A 19,260-nucleotide genomic window follows, 5' to 3' on the forward strand; every position below is an offset into this window, starting at 1 on the left:
GGGTATTCCCCTACATTGATCAAAGCTAATTGCTTTCAAAACGTCTCCGCATGGAAGGCCAGGCGCTGTGTCTTCACTTCGATTAGGTTTGCTTTATTTATACAAAAAAGATGAACAAATATGCAAAAGGACGGAACGGAGAGAATTTTTTAAAAGTCGATGTAAATAAATGTAGATACGACGTCCGTTCACAAATCGTAGATATTATGATCTAGGGAGCATATAAAAAGTTGTAAAAAATAGCAACCCTCTTGAGACCCCCCTCCTCCTCCCTGAAAAAAACCTTTCTTAGACATACAAAAACGCACGCGGTCATTTTGCCTTTTATATATATATATATATAGATGTATATATACAAATGTTACACCACTAGTTTTTTGTTGTTAGTGCTATAGTTTACGTTGGTAATATCATCATATGAACAAATAATTTAGCCCATGGGGCTGAGAATAAACATCAGCTCATTAATCAAATGGTCTTAGATGACATTCATGTTACGTCGTTCCCCTTCTGAAGCACAGATTTGAATTTTGTACAAATATCATTTTTGACTTTGTGTTTTTATTTTTAATTCCCACCCCAATTGCACATGCAAATTTTAATATCAATAAAAAAGAACATGATACACTATCGGAAATAGATTCCAATGATATATGTGTTATTGTTTCATGTAGGCACTTATAATATTATAAAGAAATATCAGGGCTCTACATTGCGAGTGAAACAGTCAGATTTGCGATTGATTTTTCCAAGTTGCTACTAGAAATAATAAAATGCTTATCTTTTGGCAATTGTTTTTTTTTTTTTTTTTTCACTGACAATCTTCCAAAGCTCATTACTGAGTGAAAAATTTTCTTTCAATTTTTTTTTTTTTTAATAAATCGAGCAAAGTCAAATTATTTAAACAATAAAAGGGTTAATAGAACAATATACTTTTTTTTTTAATGAAAGTTGTTAAAAAAAAAACGTCTGAAGAAATATAAATGTTTATAACTTCCAATTTCGACATAAAATTTGTTGTATATTTAGAATTACACTTATTTAAAAAATACAGAAAAATCTTTATGATGTATGTACTCGTCATGGAATGAAGATGTCATATTCCAAAATTCACGTGGATTTGGCTAGTAAACAAAAAAATATTTAGTTGTCAAAGGTCAACTTAAGATGAATTTATCCATAGATCCTTGTGCATAGATATTCAGTATTTACTTCAGCAGTCCTCAATATGTGAGTAGAGCTAAGTAGCAGGATATGAAAATGAATACCATGCATTTAGCCTGATGATTCCCTATGGGAATAAAACGTGGACGTCTCTCTAGCTTAATTGCCATTGTTTTTTTTTTATTTTTTATTTTTCCTACATATCTATATGATCAAAGGTGCACATTCTTAAAAAAAAAGTTAATTTTATCCAATAAAATGTTCTAATTATATTCATAAAACGTTTGTTTCTACTCTAATTATATTCATAAAACGTTTTTTTTTCAAAAAAAAAAAAAATCGTCTAAATTGGAAGACGAGAAAACCTGTTTACTGTGATGTGTTATTGATCGATAAGAAGTCTAAACTAATCTCACAACAGCTGTTGGCTTTTTGGTAAGAATGAATCAATCTAGAAGTGAAGAACCTCTTCACTTGCCTCTCTAAATAGCCGGCCTCTCGGAGATCATGCGGTATTTGAGACATTTCAAAAAATCAATACTTTGCTTTTCAGTACTTTTTGTTGTTGCTTCTCCCGATTCTTATTCTGCCGATTGCGGCAAAAATACCCAATCTGTCCAAGATTAGCCTTGATGGCTCTCACCTTAACAAATTACATTATCATATCTTTGCTGAATCAGCTTTTTTTAATTTTTTCTACCCCTTTTCATCCGAAACCCAGCATATTGCCACTTGATACGTAAAATTGCATCATATTTTTGCTGAATCATTCTTTTTATATCTTTTTTTTTTTTTTTTACTTTTCATCCGAAACCCAGCATATTGCCACTTGATACGTAAAATTGCATCATATTTTTGCTGAATCATTCTTTTTATATCTTTTTTTTTTTTTTTTTTCACTTTTCATTCGAAACCCAGCATATTACCACTTGATACGTAAAATTGCATCAAACTTTTGCTGAATCATTCTTTTTATTTCTTTTACTTTTTCTCATCCCAAACACGGCATATTGTCACTTGATACATAAAATTGCATCATATTTTTGCTGAATCAGCTTTTTATTTTTTACACCTCTTCATCCCAAACAATACATATTGCCACTTGATATGTAAAATTGCATCATATTTTTGTTGAATGAGCTTTTTTTTTTATATATATAATCACTTAGTTTATTTTGATATTACCAATTGTTATCTGTATCTTAGTTGCTTTTGTGTGAAACTTGTCCACGTTTTTTTTTTTTCCTTTACAGCCTATAAACCCTATAATCAAAATTGCTCAGTTTGTATGTTTTTTATAATTTAGTTCTACTCTAATAGCTTCTCCACTCAAACTGCTTAAATTTAAATGTAATGTGAACAAATATCTTCAATACATTTTGTTGCCTCTAGCGATTCTTATTTTATCTATTGTGGTAAATATACCTAATCTGGCTAAGATTGGCTGTAAAAACTCTCACTTAAACAAATTACAGCATTACATTTTTACTGAATCAGCCCTATTTTCTTTTTCTTTTTTTTTCTTTAAACTACTTTTCGTCCCAAAGAAGGCATATTGCAATGTAAGGGGCTATAGTCGCGAGTTAAGTGACCTTTTGTCAAACATAGACACTTGTACTAATTTAGAAAGATAAAATCCTTAGGACCTCTATCCCATCTCTCCTCTTGCGAATTGTAATGAAGCAATTGAAGCATTTTCCCACACCATTTTGTCATCCCAAAATAACAACCTAATCTTTTTTTTTTTTTTTTTTTTTTTTTTTTTCACGTGTCATACTCGATCTAAACTCTCCTCATCTAAAGTTGGCTGGCAAATATATTTAATTTCATTTATAAACTGAATTTCCTCTTTAACAATCTAGAATGGAATAAAATCACAAATTTTTCACAAACCCAAAACTGGACTTATTCTACTGAAATTTGGAAAAGAGAATCTATACATAAAAATGGGTGGCATAGGCTATATATGCAATTAAAATATGATTTGTCATGGACATGTGTTTCATCATCCAAGGACTCTTCAGCGTGGTTGAACTCGGCAATATTCACAACCAGGACTCCAGAGACTGAAGCCCTTTGGTTTACCACTGAGCCATCCCTGCTAGCATAAGTGTTAGTGTGTATATGTGCGTGTGTATAATCAGAACTTTTGGGGTTATGAAATCTGGAATATTTCAGCTTCATCCCCCCTCCTCTATTCCAAAAGCGATTCTTATTTTTTTCTTGACAATAAAAAAAAAGCACACACATTTATTCATTCATTTGAAGATTGTTTTTTTATAATAAGGGACACCGGAGCAGGAATTCCATTTTGAGATTTAACATTGACTTTCTGGTTCTACCTTAATTCTTTCATTGGTAAATTATAAACAAATAAAGAAAATGCTTAAACGTTCACTTTGAAATGTTCTAATTAGTTATAGCACCTAAGTGCTAAAAGTCTATATGAAGCCTCTCATAGTTAATTAATATATTGAAACCACTCCTTGCAAGTTTTTATTTCTTTTTCTGGAGCCAGTTTGGTCCCATTGCTGTCTGAAGTGGTAATCTATGATATAATTCAAGGACCAGTGGTGCAATGGTTAGAATACTTGGAAAAATCAATTGTAAAAAGTGATATCCTCCTGGAGGTTGAAGGTTCAATTCTCAGTGTAGGCGACCAATAAATAAAGGGTTTTGCTCAAAATTCCATCCAAATTCCTGAGTTCGACAGGATACACTTGAAGAAGGTCGGAGGTTACATCGACCAAAATATTATGAAAATAACTCAAGATGAGAACGGTAGTCCTATGAATCCAAATAATACAAATAAATAATCCTCATCTCAATAATTCAGAAAAATCCATGAATACCAAAGATATTTTAGTTTTAGTTTTTATTCTAAAAACAAAAATATAATAATAATTGTAATATAAAGTTCAGGGCTTTCTCTCTGTGTCTCTCCTTTTCTCCCCCTCCCCATCTCTGAATCTTTTTTTCTTTTCTGTCATATCAATTTTGCTCTCCACATCTATACCCTAAAATTAGTGTCAAAGAAAGCAAGAATCGTTGACCTCTTCTCTCACCAGGCAACATTCCTGTTGCCCATTAAAGTACTATACAACCAGATGATGGCTTTGTGGTTAGACATCATTACAGGGTCGACCATCTTCACTGTAATCCTTCATGTTCAAAAGCTTTGTTTTGTGTCGCATAAAAGTCCTAAAAAAAAAAAAGAACGTTTTGAAGAATATTCTTCCCAATCTTTGACCATTTTTTTTAATTTTTTTTTTTTATTGAAGAAAAGCAGATTTTTAGTTTGATTATGCAAAGGTCAAGTTGACAACCGACTTCAATCGGAAATTTATTGATTGGCTGCCAATTTTGTTTCCGCTTCCATGAATGCATCTAGTTTCCATTCAATAGATATTTTTCAGTTAACAGACCAAATCCAAATATAAACCAGACAATTAATGGTTACCGCAGCAAAATGAAATGACAATGTTTTACATAATGGAGATAACCAGACTCCCCAGTTCCTCGATACGGGAACCCAGCTTTGCCCTGGAATGAATGATGACTCCTGTGTCTGCTTAGTTTCCTCAACAGAATATTACCATTTAATTTAATTTTTTTTTCAGTTTCTAAAAGAAAGTAAAACTCTGAAAACTAAAAATGTTAATTTTGCTGTGAAGATTTCAAAAGTTTCATGAAGTGGGTAGATGACTTTTGTTTCATCAAAACCTGATATTTTATGTCTCCTACCCACCAAATGCACACTCATATATTTCTCGTAATATTTACTTTCTTACTTGAAACTGATCGGAGTTTTTTTTCTGGCTAAGAGCAAAGTATAGTATCTGTTCTGATAATACACTTCATCTTTACTGTCCTCATCCAGTGAGGGGGAGAACTTTCTAGACTTGGAAACTTTTTATTTATGTTTTGAACCGAGTGCAATTCATTAAAGAATGTTCTCCTTCTATTATTGACTAACAGGGACACCCGACATTGCCCGGGATTGAATGAGGATCAATCGATGCTTAACCCTCCCATACTTTATTGTCATTTAAATCGATGAAATCACCCATTTTTCAATCAAACCAATTAATTGCCTGCTATAGTTGGGGACCCACTGCACTGGAAGGAAGCTTCACATGCCTTCCCACAGTGATTTAGTCCGCAATACATTGCAGTTTACATTGCACTGTAGAGAACCTACTATTGATTTTATAAAATTATGTTTTTATATATAATGGCTTGAATTAAAGTTTAAAATGCAAAAGTCAAGTATTATGGTTTAATTGTGCTCTAAACAGAAACATTCATTTCAGATATGGCACTGTCATATCAAAGAACCTACTGTTGATTTTATATGCTGGGCCTTTCTGCTCTGCTTGTGCAGTAATAAAACTTCTCGAATGTACTTGTGATGTTAGGCTGTATAAGGCGTTATCTTTGGTCAAAATCACCTCTTCCTTCTTTCATCGGATTTTTTTGATACTTATCAAAGATATTACGACACAAAACCTATCTAAGAACACTGCCAGGCACATAAAGTACAATTGTGTGAAATTAAAAAAAAAAAAATCGGCCCTGCCGTTTAGGAATCCATCTCTCACACACACACACAAAATTCCTTTTATATAATGATAGATAGATATTCCACCAAATTAAATTATTTTATTTTTTTTTGTCCTATCTTAGAGTGAGAAACTAATGGTAAATGCACCAGTGGAGATGTGGCAATAATACTCCATGCAGGAACCAATTGTGGGTTTGTAAAGATATAGAATACTCTTTGGTGTGAGTAATTTTCTAGCATAGTAAAGGGAGCCCACCAGCCTTTGCAATATCCTCAATATATTTATTGCTTCTTGTGCTTCTCTCCCTCTCCACACACAGTGGGAGAGGGTCATCTTAATTTCAGCTTTCTTTACTATTGGCTACTCTCATAGCTAGACATTGGTTAAATAGTTAATGATACAGACCAAAAACCTGGGTGTGCCAGGTTCGAATTCAGTTTGTTCCACAAAAACACGTCCGTACCTGAGCTTGTATCTAACTTTGTAGAGAGGATGCAAATAAATATACCCATGATTTTTTTGATTGCATCTGTGGACAGAGCGAAAGAGAAACCAGTTTCGGCTTGTAGAGATTTGAAAGAACGCAATATTTTTTTCTTCTTCTAAAATTGCAAACTCTGTGAATTCTTTAATGTTTTAATTAATTTTTTTTTCAACTGATTGTTTTTCTTTCTTGCAGGTTTGAAATCGCTCTCTTTGTCTTCCTGTGCCGTGGTCCATAAACATTCAAAAGTCACCGACAAGCCAATTGATGTCAGGGTCGTACCACCTTTCAAAATGAGACGAATATCTTGGATGGAAGTAAATCAACCATTGGTCAGTATCTGTGGTAAACGAGTAATAACAACAACAAAAAAAAAAATTTCAACCATTTCTAATAAAACTTCATGCCAGATTTGTTGGAATTTTACTCAAATAGCTTTTCATGCATAAGTGTTTATTATTAAACTAGCTCTATCTATAATATAAAAGCGAAAATGTGTGTTAGTGTATGCGTTTTTTGTGTATGTCTAGCAAAGGCTTGGGGGGGGGGCGATCATCGTTTCTTAGAATTTTTTTATATACTCCCTAGATTCTAATATCTATGATTTATGAAAGGAGGTCATGTCTACCTTTATTTGAGCAACTTTTACACGCTATTTTCGCTGTATTTTTTGGTCTCCATGTGTTTCTTTGACTTTTTTCTATAAAAGTGAAACTGATTCAGAAAAAACAATAGAGTCGCTGGCTTTTGTGGTGTCGAAGGCAATCAGCTTTGATCACTGTGGGGAATACCCTTCATATCAGACAATTGCCATTCATTAAAACACTGTCAGAGCTCCCCTCTCAGAGGGAGCTGATTTCCCCACACAACGGCGGAAAGATGAAACTTAAGTGTGTGATTTCATTTCTCCTGCGTGAACTCTTTCACTTTCCACATGTCAACTTTTTAATCGTTAAATTAGTTTTTCACTTCCTTTGTCGTTGTGGCCAAGCGGTAAATTGTCAGGTTTTTTATCACTTTCTTTTCCACCTTCGCGTCAAGGCTTTGAGTTTAAGCCTACCTGTCTACCAAAACTTCTTTTTTCTTTTACACATCCAAACACCTGGGCAACGCCGGTTACCCATGCTAGTATATTTTAATTCATGCAGATTTCGTATTTATCATCATGGAGCCAATTCTGTATTCAAATAGATAAGAAAGTTATAAAATGAAACCACTTTTAGCTATGATTAGTTTACGGATGCGCAAACTTATAGAAATGTCGACAAGTTGAAATGAACATTTTGCATCTCAACTAGTTGACTTCATCCATCCAAACAAAGATTTTACTCGTTATAAACCATCCTTGGTGTATCATTACTAGGGCTGTGACAACAGCATATTCTTTTCATTGTTTTGACTCCTGAGTATATATATCCGTTAATATCTTATATGTTTTTATATAGACGGATGTGGTTCTTGGTTGATTAAGTGTGTCTGTGTCGGATATATACCCGAGAGTCAAAAGAATGAAAAGAATATTCTGTTGTCACAGCCCTAATGATTACTATTTCTTGTTAATTTCAGTGTTATGTGACCAGTAGTTTAAGAATTTTGTGGTTAAATATTTACACACAGACAAACACACGCATACATCCGTTTCATTTATATAGAAGTAGCAATCCCCTTCTCCAATTCACACACCAATATGCATGCATATCAAGGAGTATTCAGATTGTAATTCTATCAAGTAGTTTTGGAGACTATAGACAGCCATCCAATAAACAAACAAAAAATGCTGAGTTATAATCCAGATTACTAGCATTCCCATCGTTGCCGGGAAAAATTGAGGAAACCAGGAATTGCAATTCCAGTTCTAATGTTTCTGAAATTTTTTTTAGCTGACAATTTGTCATTCATATAATTTGGATTCTTCCAACTGCTGTTCTAAGCTTACATTTTATTTTTACAATATTTTAGCTGATGTAACTTCTGACCTTCAGTTTGTTCAAAATTCTGTGCAGATTCCCAAGTTTATCAGAAAGATTTCCGAGTTCGACGAAATGCACCTGAAGAAAGGCGGAGCTTACATTGACTGAAACATTGTGAAAATAACGCCCAAGATGAGGAGAATAGTCTGAAAAAATCTCAATAATCTGAAATCAGAAATAAATTAACCGAAAAACTTTGGAAAAATTCATTTTTACCCAAAATGCTAAGTCGTGATATGCAAAAAATATTTGTAAAAGTTCCGAATGAGGAATATCGAATTATTCCTTTGTAGTTTTTTTTTTTTTTTTAGAAGGGGAGGTGTTTTACAATTTAACAAATGAATAAAATGTCTGATGTATTTACAAAAGAAACGAAATGCATTATGGTAGAATCTAATTTCATAATGAAATAAAGGAAGAAGGTATTCTCTAATATAGTGCATGCATATTTTTTTATGATTGCAACCCTCCAAAGTAGATGAATCAGAAAACACATTAAGAGATTATTACTTGACTAGCAGTTCCGCCCGGCTTTGCTTGGACCCTATGTACTGTTAATAACTTTATATGTATATGTTAAAAAGTGTGAATATGTACGGTAATGCCTTTCTATATAATAGGCTTCCTTAACTACCATATAGAAAAGTTAGTAGAGACGCAGAGGTGAAATTTTTTAAAACTTTTACCCCAATTTTGACATCTTAACATTTATTGTTCTGGGCTAAAATTAAATTAAAATGTTTGACCCATAAAATTTCAAGTGTTTAGACCCAAAATTGGAGGAGTTTGGTAATCTACAAAGGTCAACTCTGTAAACTTCGACCTCTTGCCAGCCAGATTTTCGCCCAAAAACTGATTAAAAAAGCTTGCAGCATGTCTGAATACCCTTTATGTAAAATTTCAAATGTTTAGACCCAAAATTGACGGAGGAGTTTGCTAAAGACCGCAAAGGTAAAATCTTTTTAACTTTGACCCCTTGGAAGTCAAATTTTCAGCAAAAAAAGAAAAATGCTTACAAACCTTGCCCTATGTCTGAATACACTTTATGTAAAATTTCAAATGTTTAGACCAGAAATTGGCTAAGTAATTTGGTAGAGACCACAGAGGTCAATTTTTTAAAACTTCGACCCCAATTATGACCCCTTAACATTAATTGTTTTGGGCTCAAGTCAAATTATAAAGTTAGATCTATGTCTAAGTAACCTATATCTAAAATTTAAAGTGTTTAAACCCAAAACTGGCGGAGGAGTTTGGTAGAGTTCTCAAAGGTCAAATTGTTGAACAGCCAAATTTCTGTCCGAAAACCGATTAAAAATATTTTCTCAAATCCCTATACCCCTTATGGCAAATCTCGAGTCTGTAAACCGAAAATTGACAGAGTTATTTGGTAGGGAAGTGTACACAGACAGACAGACATTTTCACTTTTATATATAGATTAAACGACAGACTGATTCATCTCCACCTGCTTTATGAGATTTCTGTTCCTAATAGCGAATCGGCAATATATAATAAAGCTTATTTTTACTTTTAATTAAAATTGTACTTGATCCTTTTTCATAAAAATTTTGGTGAGGGTACTTATTGTTGCCTGATACATATGTACTGAAGGATTTTTTTTTTTTGACATGCAATTCTCATTTGTGCCTCATCCTGTACAAACTTCAATTTTATTATAATTGTCATTTATTTTATTATGTCTGTAATATAAATAAAAAAAAACTGCTGAATGTTTTTAAAGATATCAATAAAGAGAAATATTTGTTTTAAACTAATAATACGAGCCCATGTTTTTCTTTGTTTTTTGCTCCTTCCTTTTTATCTTCCTCTTCCCTTTTTATCTTTCTCCTTCCTCTTCCTCCTATTTCATCATATCAAACTCCTTTCTCTCCATCCTCAACCGGAAATGTGCTTCTCCCACTCCATGCCACATCTGGATTAGTGCATCTTCCACTAATCTCTCCCTTTTAGACAGTCTCCAATCTAATAGGTACTGCACTATTGTCCAATCTCTGTCCGATCACTGCAAAGTTGCGTCCCTGTGCCTGTTTTACAAATATTTTAATGGAATGTATTCTGATTAACTCATAGTACTTGTGTTGTCCTGACTTACATACTCTCGATTAACCAGCAGCAAAATTCCACCTCTTCAGTAGGTCCTGGATATGACCTTAAACTATATCTGATCGTGAGGCCCCAGCTTGTGGGCTTTGGGGAGTGTGGAGCCACCCCTTAATTGCCATTGTTCCCAGGTCCATTCTAACCCAGAGTGGTAGTACCTGTTAGGGTCCCAACTATGGGTTAAATAGAAACTTAAAAAAAAAAAAAACCCAAATATATTCTATTAAAACTTTTTCTTCAAAATCACTGGATCGGCATTAAATGACCTAAAAAGGGTTGATATGCCGTAAAACAAAAACAACCAACCAACCAACCAACCTCTTCAGTATTGAAGTCCCTAGATGCCAGAAAACCTACTCTAATAGTTTTTTCCTTCAGACTGCTAGACTTTGGAATTCCCTCCCTATTTCTTGCTTCTTTGACTATACTAACCTGCAGAAGTTTAAATGTAATGTGAACAGATATCTTGCTGTTCAACTCCCCACAGTCTCCTGTTAGACATGATATCAAATAGTAGCCTCTTGTGTTTCAAGTGGCAATATGCTTTGAGTGCAAAAGAGTAGAAAAAAATTTCCCCTCCTTTATACAAAGTGTGACGTATAAGGAACGAACATATTTAATACTTTGACTTCTTATTTTTTAGTCGGTCGAGCGAGAGTCTGAAATGGGAACGTATCCTGGTGATCCTGTCTCTCTGAGTGGAGAATTGCATTCCAGCTGCCAAGATCTTGAAACTTTGGTAAAAGGCTGCCCGAATATGGAGCAGTTTGAATTAATCACTCCAAACTTTCATTCTGTATTCCATAGAGCCCTCGGTATGTGTGTACGTGAGCAGAACTTTTATGCATGGTATGTATATTTATATTTCCTTTTCCTTTTTAAGTTTTCGATATATCATTTTCTTTATTTCTTTTTTAATTTTAGACAAAAAGTTTTAATTATAAAAAAAACATTATTTTTCAGTGAATATTCCCGACAGTTACGTGAGAGCCAATTGATGTGGATAAGTTACTGGAAGAATTTACACTACCTCCAATTAACAGGCATCCCAGGTATGTATACTTTTTGACTTGATTCTTATTGTATCAGATATTAACATTTTATACAGCATTTGACCTGATAAATTGAAATGTTATATAGTCTTTCATTTGATACATTTTGTTTTAAAAAGCTTTCTCCCTGATAAAATTTTATTTTGTCTTAAAGATTTATTAACTTTAAATATATCCTTGCATAATTTTATATAGCCTTTTCTTTGATTAATTTTAAAGTTTTAGATAATCTTAATCTTATAATCTTAATTTTTTTTTTTAATACTTTTTTATATCTTTCTTATATTATCATATTTATTTTTACATGTTGGCCTGTGTCCGAAAGCTTTTAAAAATTTAACTTCCGAACTAACATATCTCTGGCCAGGTCTTTATTTATCCTTCTTTCCCTCAAATTCTTCCTTGTGTGTTCTCCTTTCATGTTTTCCTTGGCCTGCCCCTGCCAACTGACCCTGCTATCTCAACTGTTCTACATCTACTAATTGAAGAATTCTCATCTATTCTTTCAATAATTTTAATACACACTATAGAGATTTTCAAATAAAATTTAACTCTGTTCAAATATGACTATAATATTAAAATATCTTAGTGTGCAGATTTCGTTTTACATTGCTGTGAAAATGTGACAGTTTTTGTAACAGATACCAAAGCTCTTTTATAACAAATATATATATCTTATAATATATCCTTTAATTCAGTTGACATTGTAAATTGTAAACTGAATTAAAGGAATAAATTATAAGATGGTCAACATCATGAATTTTGGAATATAGTTTTTTGCCATTTATTCACTAATATATATATATATATATATTTTTTTTTTTTTTTTTGCAAATTTTTTTTGTAGTTTTGTTTTTTGTGGAATTATATTTAAATAATAAAAAGTTAATTTTCTTTTTCAGAAATCCGTCTTGGAACAAGTCTTGTGTCCATTTGCAAACACTGTCAACAGTTAGAAACGTTACATTTGGCTCAGCTGGGCATGAGTGGCCACTGTACATATTTACCCAGCCTCTGTATGGCTCTGACTCATTGCAAATCCCTTAAAGATTTCAGGTGAGTCTGCATCATTTATTGATTGTTACACAATTTAGAATGTGTGCATACTTGACTGGCCTAATGGGTACCTATGTGAGCTATGGAATCATTTGTGCAATGATACCATTCGGATAAGTATGAAACTGAAATTTCCTCACCATGGGTAAAATAGCAAATTTGGTTCAATTAGTTCTTAACATTAATTAACTAAAGGGTTCATTTGTTATAAAAACAAACCCACCAAACTGAAAAAAAACCCCTAAAAATCATATTAAATAAACAAACTAAAAATCATATTAAAAAAAAAAAAACTAAAAATCATATAAAAAAACAAACTAAAAATCATATTTAAAAAAAACAAACTAAAAATCATATTAAAAAAATAAACTAAAAATCATATAAAAAAACAAACTAAAAATCATATAAAAAAACAAACTAAAAATCATATAAAAAACAAACTAAAAATCATATAAAAAACAACTAAAAATCTTATAAAAAACAACTAAAAATCATTAAAAAAAACAAACTAAAAATCATATTAAAAAAACAAACTAAAAATCATATAAAAAAACAAACTAAAAATCATATAAAAAAACAAACTAAAAATCATATAAAAAAAACAAACTAAAAATCATATAAAAAAAACAAACTAAAAATCATATAAAAAAACAAACTAAAAATCATATTAAAAAAACAAACTAAAAATCATATAAAAACAAACTAAAAATCATATAAAAAAACAAACTAAAAATCATATAAAAAACAAACTAAAAATCATATAAAAAAACAAACTAAAAATCATATAAAAAAAACAAACTAAAAATCATATAAAAAAAACAAACTAAAAATCATATAAAAAAAACAAACTAAAAATCATATAAAAAAACAAACTAAAAATCAAATAAAAAAACAAACTAAAAATCATATAAAAAAAACAAACTAAAAATCATATAAAAAAAACAAACTAAAAATCAAATAAAAAAACAAACTAAAATCATATAAAAAAACAAACTAAAAATCATATAAAAAAACAAACTAAAAATCATATAAAAAAAACAAACTAAAAATCATATAAAAAAAACAAACTAAAAATCATATAAAAAAACAAACTAAAAATCATATAAAAAACAAACTAAAAATCATATAAAAAAACAAACTAAAAATCATATAAAAAAAACAAACTAAAAATCATATAAAAAAAACAAACTAAAAATCATATAAAAAAAACAAACTAAAAATCATATAAAAAAACAAACTAAAAATCAAATAAAAAAACAAACTAAAAATCATATAAAAAAACAAACTAAAAATCATATAAAAAAACAAACTAAAAATCATATAAAAAAACAAACTAAAAATCATATAAAAAAACAAACTAAAAATCATATAAAAAAAAAACCTAAAAATCATATAAAAAAACAAACTAAAAATCATATAAAAAAACAAACTAAAAATCATATAAAAAAACAAACTAAAAATCATATAAAAAAAACAAACTAAAAATCATATAAAAAAAACAAACTAAAAATCATATAAAAAAAACAAACTAAAAATCATATAAAAAAAACAAACTAAAAATCATATAAAAAAAACAAACTAAAAATCATATAAAAAAAACAAACTAAAAATCAAATAAAAAAACAAACTAAAAATCATATAAAAAAAACAAACTAAAAATCATATAAAAAAACAAACTAAAAATCATATAAAAAAACAAACTAAAAATCATATAAAAAACAAACTAAAAATCATATAAAAAAACAAACTAAAAATCATATAAAAAAAACAAACTAAAAATCATATAAAAAAAACAAACTAAAAATCATATAAAAAAACAAACTAAAAATCATATAAAAAAAACAAACTAAAAATCATATTAAAAAACAAACTAAAAATCATATTAAAAAAACAAACTAAAAATCATATTAAAAAACAAACTGAAGATCATATTAAAAAAAACTAATTCTTTTCCATAATTCATCCTATATTAAAAAACAACTTTAGCATACCTGCATCTGCTTGATTAACCTAAAGTTGTATTGTCTCACCTTTTTAGCTGAAAGCACACTACTGAGTTTTTTAAATTTTCGTGCCACACCTATCCCCAAAAATATATATTTTCTTACCCATAAAGCAAATTTGTAATCTATTATATAGATCTCATATGTTTGTTTGTATGTCTACCTAAAACTTTCGACAGAGGCAACAAATTTTCACAAGATTGGTCTCGTTTTGAAGCTTGACTCTTATTTTCGAAAGTCATCCCCTCTTTTTGATTGACTAGCCTTAATTTAAACCTTCGCTACTTCCCGTTTGGTAATGAACGGTAATGACGTCACGTTTTTTTTTTTTTTTTGTAACATTCTTTTCCTCCTTTGCGGTACGAGTTCAAGCCTGCCTGCCTACTACCACACACCTCCGAATACCCGGGCAACGCCGGGCACTCAGGCTAGTAAAATAATTTAAAAATACAAAAAAGATTATGTAAGGAGAATTTTCATTCGCATAAATCAACATATATTCAATATCTGTATTAGAATAATAATGTTGAATGTCATTGGGAGAATTGTGCTAGGTGATTTTTAGCTATTGTGAATTTGAGAGACACGCTCTTAACTATTCTGCAATATTTTAAAAGTTTTTTTACGTTTTTTTTAAATTTTTAATGTTTAATTAAAAAAAAAAAATCTCAGTTCACATAGCTACGAAGTTGAGAATTGCAGTAAAATTTGGATTTCTTTTTTTTTACTTTGAGTTGGATATTCTTGCACAACAGAAATCTAACAGGCATCCAATAGGCAATGTCATCATGATTTAAGAAATTAAAAGTGGAATTAAATGGTTTCTAGCCATTGTTTCTTCCTGTGACACCAGTAGTCATTCCTCGGCATACCACTGTGCCACAACACAGTGGTTGGGAACCATTAGCCTAATTGATAGCTATTGGTCATATGGAATTGTTATTTGTGTATTCAGATTAATATGAAACTGAAATCCCCCCCCCCCGCCCCATGAATAAAATAGCAACATTGGTTCAATTACAGAATGGAACAATAAAATTGTCACCCTACAAAAGACGACATGATTCCATTTCCATTTGATGAAAACGTGTTTTCTTTCTTTTTGTTGCAAACTATTTACTAGTTGGCCAGTTGTGTACAAATCCCAAGAGCAATATGAGCCGAAAATGATACAATGTTCAACAAGTGAGATCGGAAATGCGTAGCTATACAACTCATGCTCTCTACCAATCCAAGTTATGACAACAGGACTGTTGCCAGCACTATCAAAATGCAAATCCGGACAAGTCAACGATTCAAGGCTCAATGAAGTTTCTGGTCACAGTTATGGTCTTTGGTGTGGTTTCAAGTGAGAGCTGCATCATGCCACCTCACATCTTCGAAGTTGGCTTGAAAGTGTATCTGGATGGGCTGAAGAGTGTGATGATCCCCTCGTACAATCAGGTGGCTGCCGACAGACCCTGGTGTGTGACAGTAGGACTCTATGTCAGCCCACAAGTTCAAAGAAACCCAGGCTTGTCTTCAGAAGGAGTGCTACGACTTTGTACCCTTCTTTTACTGGCCCTCGTTATCTCCCGACCTAAACCTGCTGGACTACTTCGTTTGGTCATACATCAAGAACATCACCAACATGACCTCCCACAACACCAAAGCCAGCCCGATTGCTGCCATCTGCCTAGTATTCGCTGAGCTCTAGCCAGCGTTTGTGGAAAAGGCATGCTCCCAGTTCTGGGCCCGTATTGAGACGGTGATTGAGGTTGAAGGCGGTTACATTGAATAGATATCAGCTCTACTACATAATCAAGTTACTTAAAAGGATTTTTCAATAAAAGTTTTAAACTAAAGCTGTAGTGTTTTCTTTAGGACGACAAATTTATTGTTCCAGCATATAGTTGGATACAATATATTGTTTTTTCTTATACGTTTCTGACATTCAATAACTAAAATGTTCCTTTGTCATAAAAACAGACCAAACAAACAAAGAAAAATTTGAAACAATATGTAAAAAAAAAAAAAAAAATTTTAGTTTCAAGCACAAGTTCCATAAACTCCAGCAACAGATTCAAGAGAATATCATTTGGTTTTACGCACGTTTTACATGATGGTATATGTCGGACAGTGACACATATATTATTTCATATGTCCACATAAAATGTTATAAAATGATATAATATTTTATGCATCAGTTCTCATTATTTACTTTAATAGTTCCGTATGTGAACAGAACTATGTAGTAAGTTATGAAAATATATTTTTGTCAATTAAGCCACAACTAGTATTCAGGGGTTCATCCTTCTCGGGAATTGTCAGTCTAAAATGCAAAAACTGAATTTTCAACTTGAAATACTTTTTTCTTTCAGGATAGAACAACCCAACCTAATCTTAAATGAAAACTTTTTCCGGTCCTTGTGGAAATGTCCAAAACTTGAACGAGTGTGTGTGGCCAGTAAGGGAAGCACTTTTAATCCTTTTCATCTGGATCAGTTCTTGTTTTATGTAAGTATTATTATTTCATTTTTATTGATTAGTGGGGCCTGTGGAAATTCCACGGTTAATTCATCTTTTTTTATTTACATATTTTAATCTTTTTTTTTTTAATTGTTAATCTTTTTTTTAATTGTTAATCTTTTTTATTTACATATTTTAATCTTTTTTTTTAATTGTTAATCTTTTTTATTTACATATTGTATGCTGTAGTCATTTTGTGGGTACTTATGCAGTTTAGCAAAAATATTAAAAAAAGAATAAAGAAAAATCTCTGCTGTACATGGCGTTTACAGAATGAAGTTCTCATTAAAAGAAAATTGCTTAATTTGATCAAGTATTTTTTTTTTCTTTTTTTTTTTTTAAGAGGAAAATCAAATTTTAGTGAGACTGATCTCAATGCAGCCATTTTGGCAATTTCCAGCTCGAGGAGGAGGGTGACATCTAATTCTTTAAGTTTGTTTAAATGCACATGAAGTTCTAATAATTAAGAAAATTTGAAACGATTTTTTTTAAAGAAAAAAAAAAAAAAAAATAGGCATACCTAAAATAATTCAAAACTGTAAATATAATCGCGTCAAATTTTGGCAAACTTCAAGAATTAGATGAAGTTAACTAGGTGGAAATTGCCAAGATAGCTGTATTACGATTGGTCTCACTAAAATTTGATTTTCCTCTGTAAAAAAAAAAAAAAATTACTCAATCAAATAAGGCGTTTTTTTTATATGACGACTTCATTCCATAACGGGACATGTGAATGTAAATCTGTTGTTTCTGACTTTCAAGTCAAATATAGATCCTTCCAAAAAAAAAAAATTTTTTATTTTTTTTTAAATTTTTATTTTTTTTCACAACATTTAAATCAATGTTACCTTTGGCTTTCTTCAATTACATCTTGTCGAACCCTGGAATCCAAATTGAACCCTTTACTCCATCGTATGCAACAGATAAAACAATAATCAGTTCTAAGTGACAGTCTTCTGGAGGTTGAAGGTTCAATTCTCACTATAGGCGATACTAAAAATAAAGTAAAATTTCTTTAAGATTTCTGTCTGGTCATGGCTGATGGAACAAAAACAATCTACCCTCGTTATGAAAATAACATCCAGATGAGTGCAGTAGTCTGAATAATCCGAGAGATACAAATAATAATGTGCACCACTCAAAAAATGTACAGAACATCTGTGGCCGTTTTTCTATACACAATGGCATGGAAATGGCTTTCTTTTAGGTAAAGTTTTTTTTTCAAAATTGTCACTTTTGAGAAACTTGCAGAGAATCTTAGTGATTTGAGTGAGGAATATGGCGAGAAATTTCATCAGAATATTTGAGTGATGGAAGAAACGTTTTAAAGGAAAATGGAAACCTGGTATGTTGGCAGACTATTGTTAGAATATAAAAAAGGGAGGGATGACCCTTAAGAAAAGATAGTTAAAAGGACAAATGTTGTTAAAATGACAATTCTGTGGTTTTCATTCATAACCAATAATAAAATATCACTTTATAGTACATAGAAACAGTAATCTAGAGAAATAAAGGTTAGATTTAGTATCAGGATAGTTTTCTTACACTGAAACCGGTCTTATATGGCACGTGTGTATATATATATATATATATATATAAAAATGGAAATTCAATTTTGGATTTTACCGTCACTGGATTATTTATCTTCCACCAGACTATCCATTCATGTGTAATCGCCTTTTTCTTCACCATATTCCCTCTGCTTCACTTTTTTTGTTTTCAAGTAAAATCTTTGACTTACTTGTTGTTTCATCAAATACTTTTGCATGCAAAATCCGATTCCACATTTTGCTAATTCCTACCCTCTGATGAGAAGGAAAGTATTTCTTCAAAACTCCGCGGATTAAGGACTATCCACTTATCTAGTGTTTCCTTTTCAGATTAAATATGTTTTTAACTCATTTCAAAGTGTTTTTTAACATGTTTTATTAACTGTTTGCTCATATATATATATATATATATATATATATATATATATATATATTAGTGTTGGGACGCTTGATCAGAATCAGGAATCGGAAAACTTAAAGCTTTTTGGGATATTGGAATTGGAAAAATTTGAGCCTATTTTCCGATGCTAAAATCGATTATTTAAATTATCTTTTTTATTTGATTTTTTTTTGAGAAACATCTTCCACTGCTTGTAGTAATAATAAAACAATAAATATTTATTGATTTTAAACTTCCAGTAAGACTAAAATCTCTATATCACCCCCTCACAAGTGTGTTTTTTATGTTTGAGAAAATATAGGCTCATATAAGATGTGTTTTTACGGTAATCGGAACACTTTTATAGTTAAATATTTAGAGATTTATAAAGAATCGGAGTCTGTAATTGT

General features: G+C 31.0%; 1 protein-coding gene across 1 annotated transcript in view; it reads left to right on the top strand.

Moving 5' to 3' along the window:
- The window catches only part of LOC145291419 (F-box/LRR-repeat protein 18-like), a 157,510-nt gene that overhangs the window by 128,673 nt on the left and 9,577 nt on the right, over nucleotides 1–19,260 (top strand). The window contains exons 4-8 of the mRNA XM_080137245.1: nucleotides 6,409–6,545; nucleotides 10,946–11,151; nucleotides 11,266–11,354; nucleotides 12,257–12,410; nucleotides 16,774–16,909. Coding sequence (XP_079993371.1) covers nucleotides 6,409–6,545; nucleotides 10,946–11,151; nucleotides 11,266–11,354; nucleotides 12,257–12,410; nucleotides 16,774–16,909 — 722 coding nt within the window. The remainder of the gene's footprint in view (nucleotides 1–6,408; nucleotides 6,546–10,945; nucleotides 11,152–11,265; nucleotides 11,355–12,256; nucleotides 12,411–16,773; nucleotides 16,910–19,260) is intronic.

This window comes from Euprymna scolopes, chromosome 12 (assembly GCF_053919585.1).
Source record: "Euprymna scolopes isolate OS-2025 chromosome 12, ASM5391958v1, whole genome shotgun sequence".
In the NCBI taxonomy this organism is placed as follows: Eukaryota; Metazoa; Mollusca; class Cephalopoda; order Sepiida; family Sepiolidae; genus Euprymna; species Euprymna scolopes.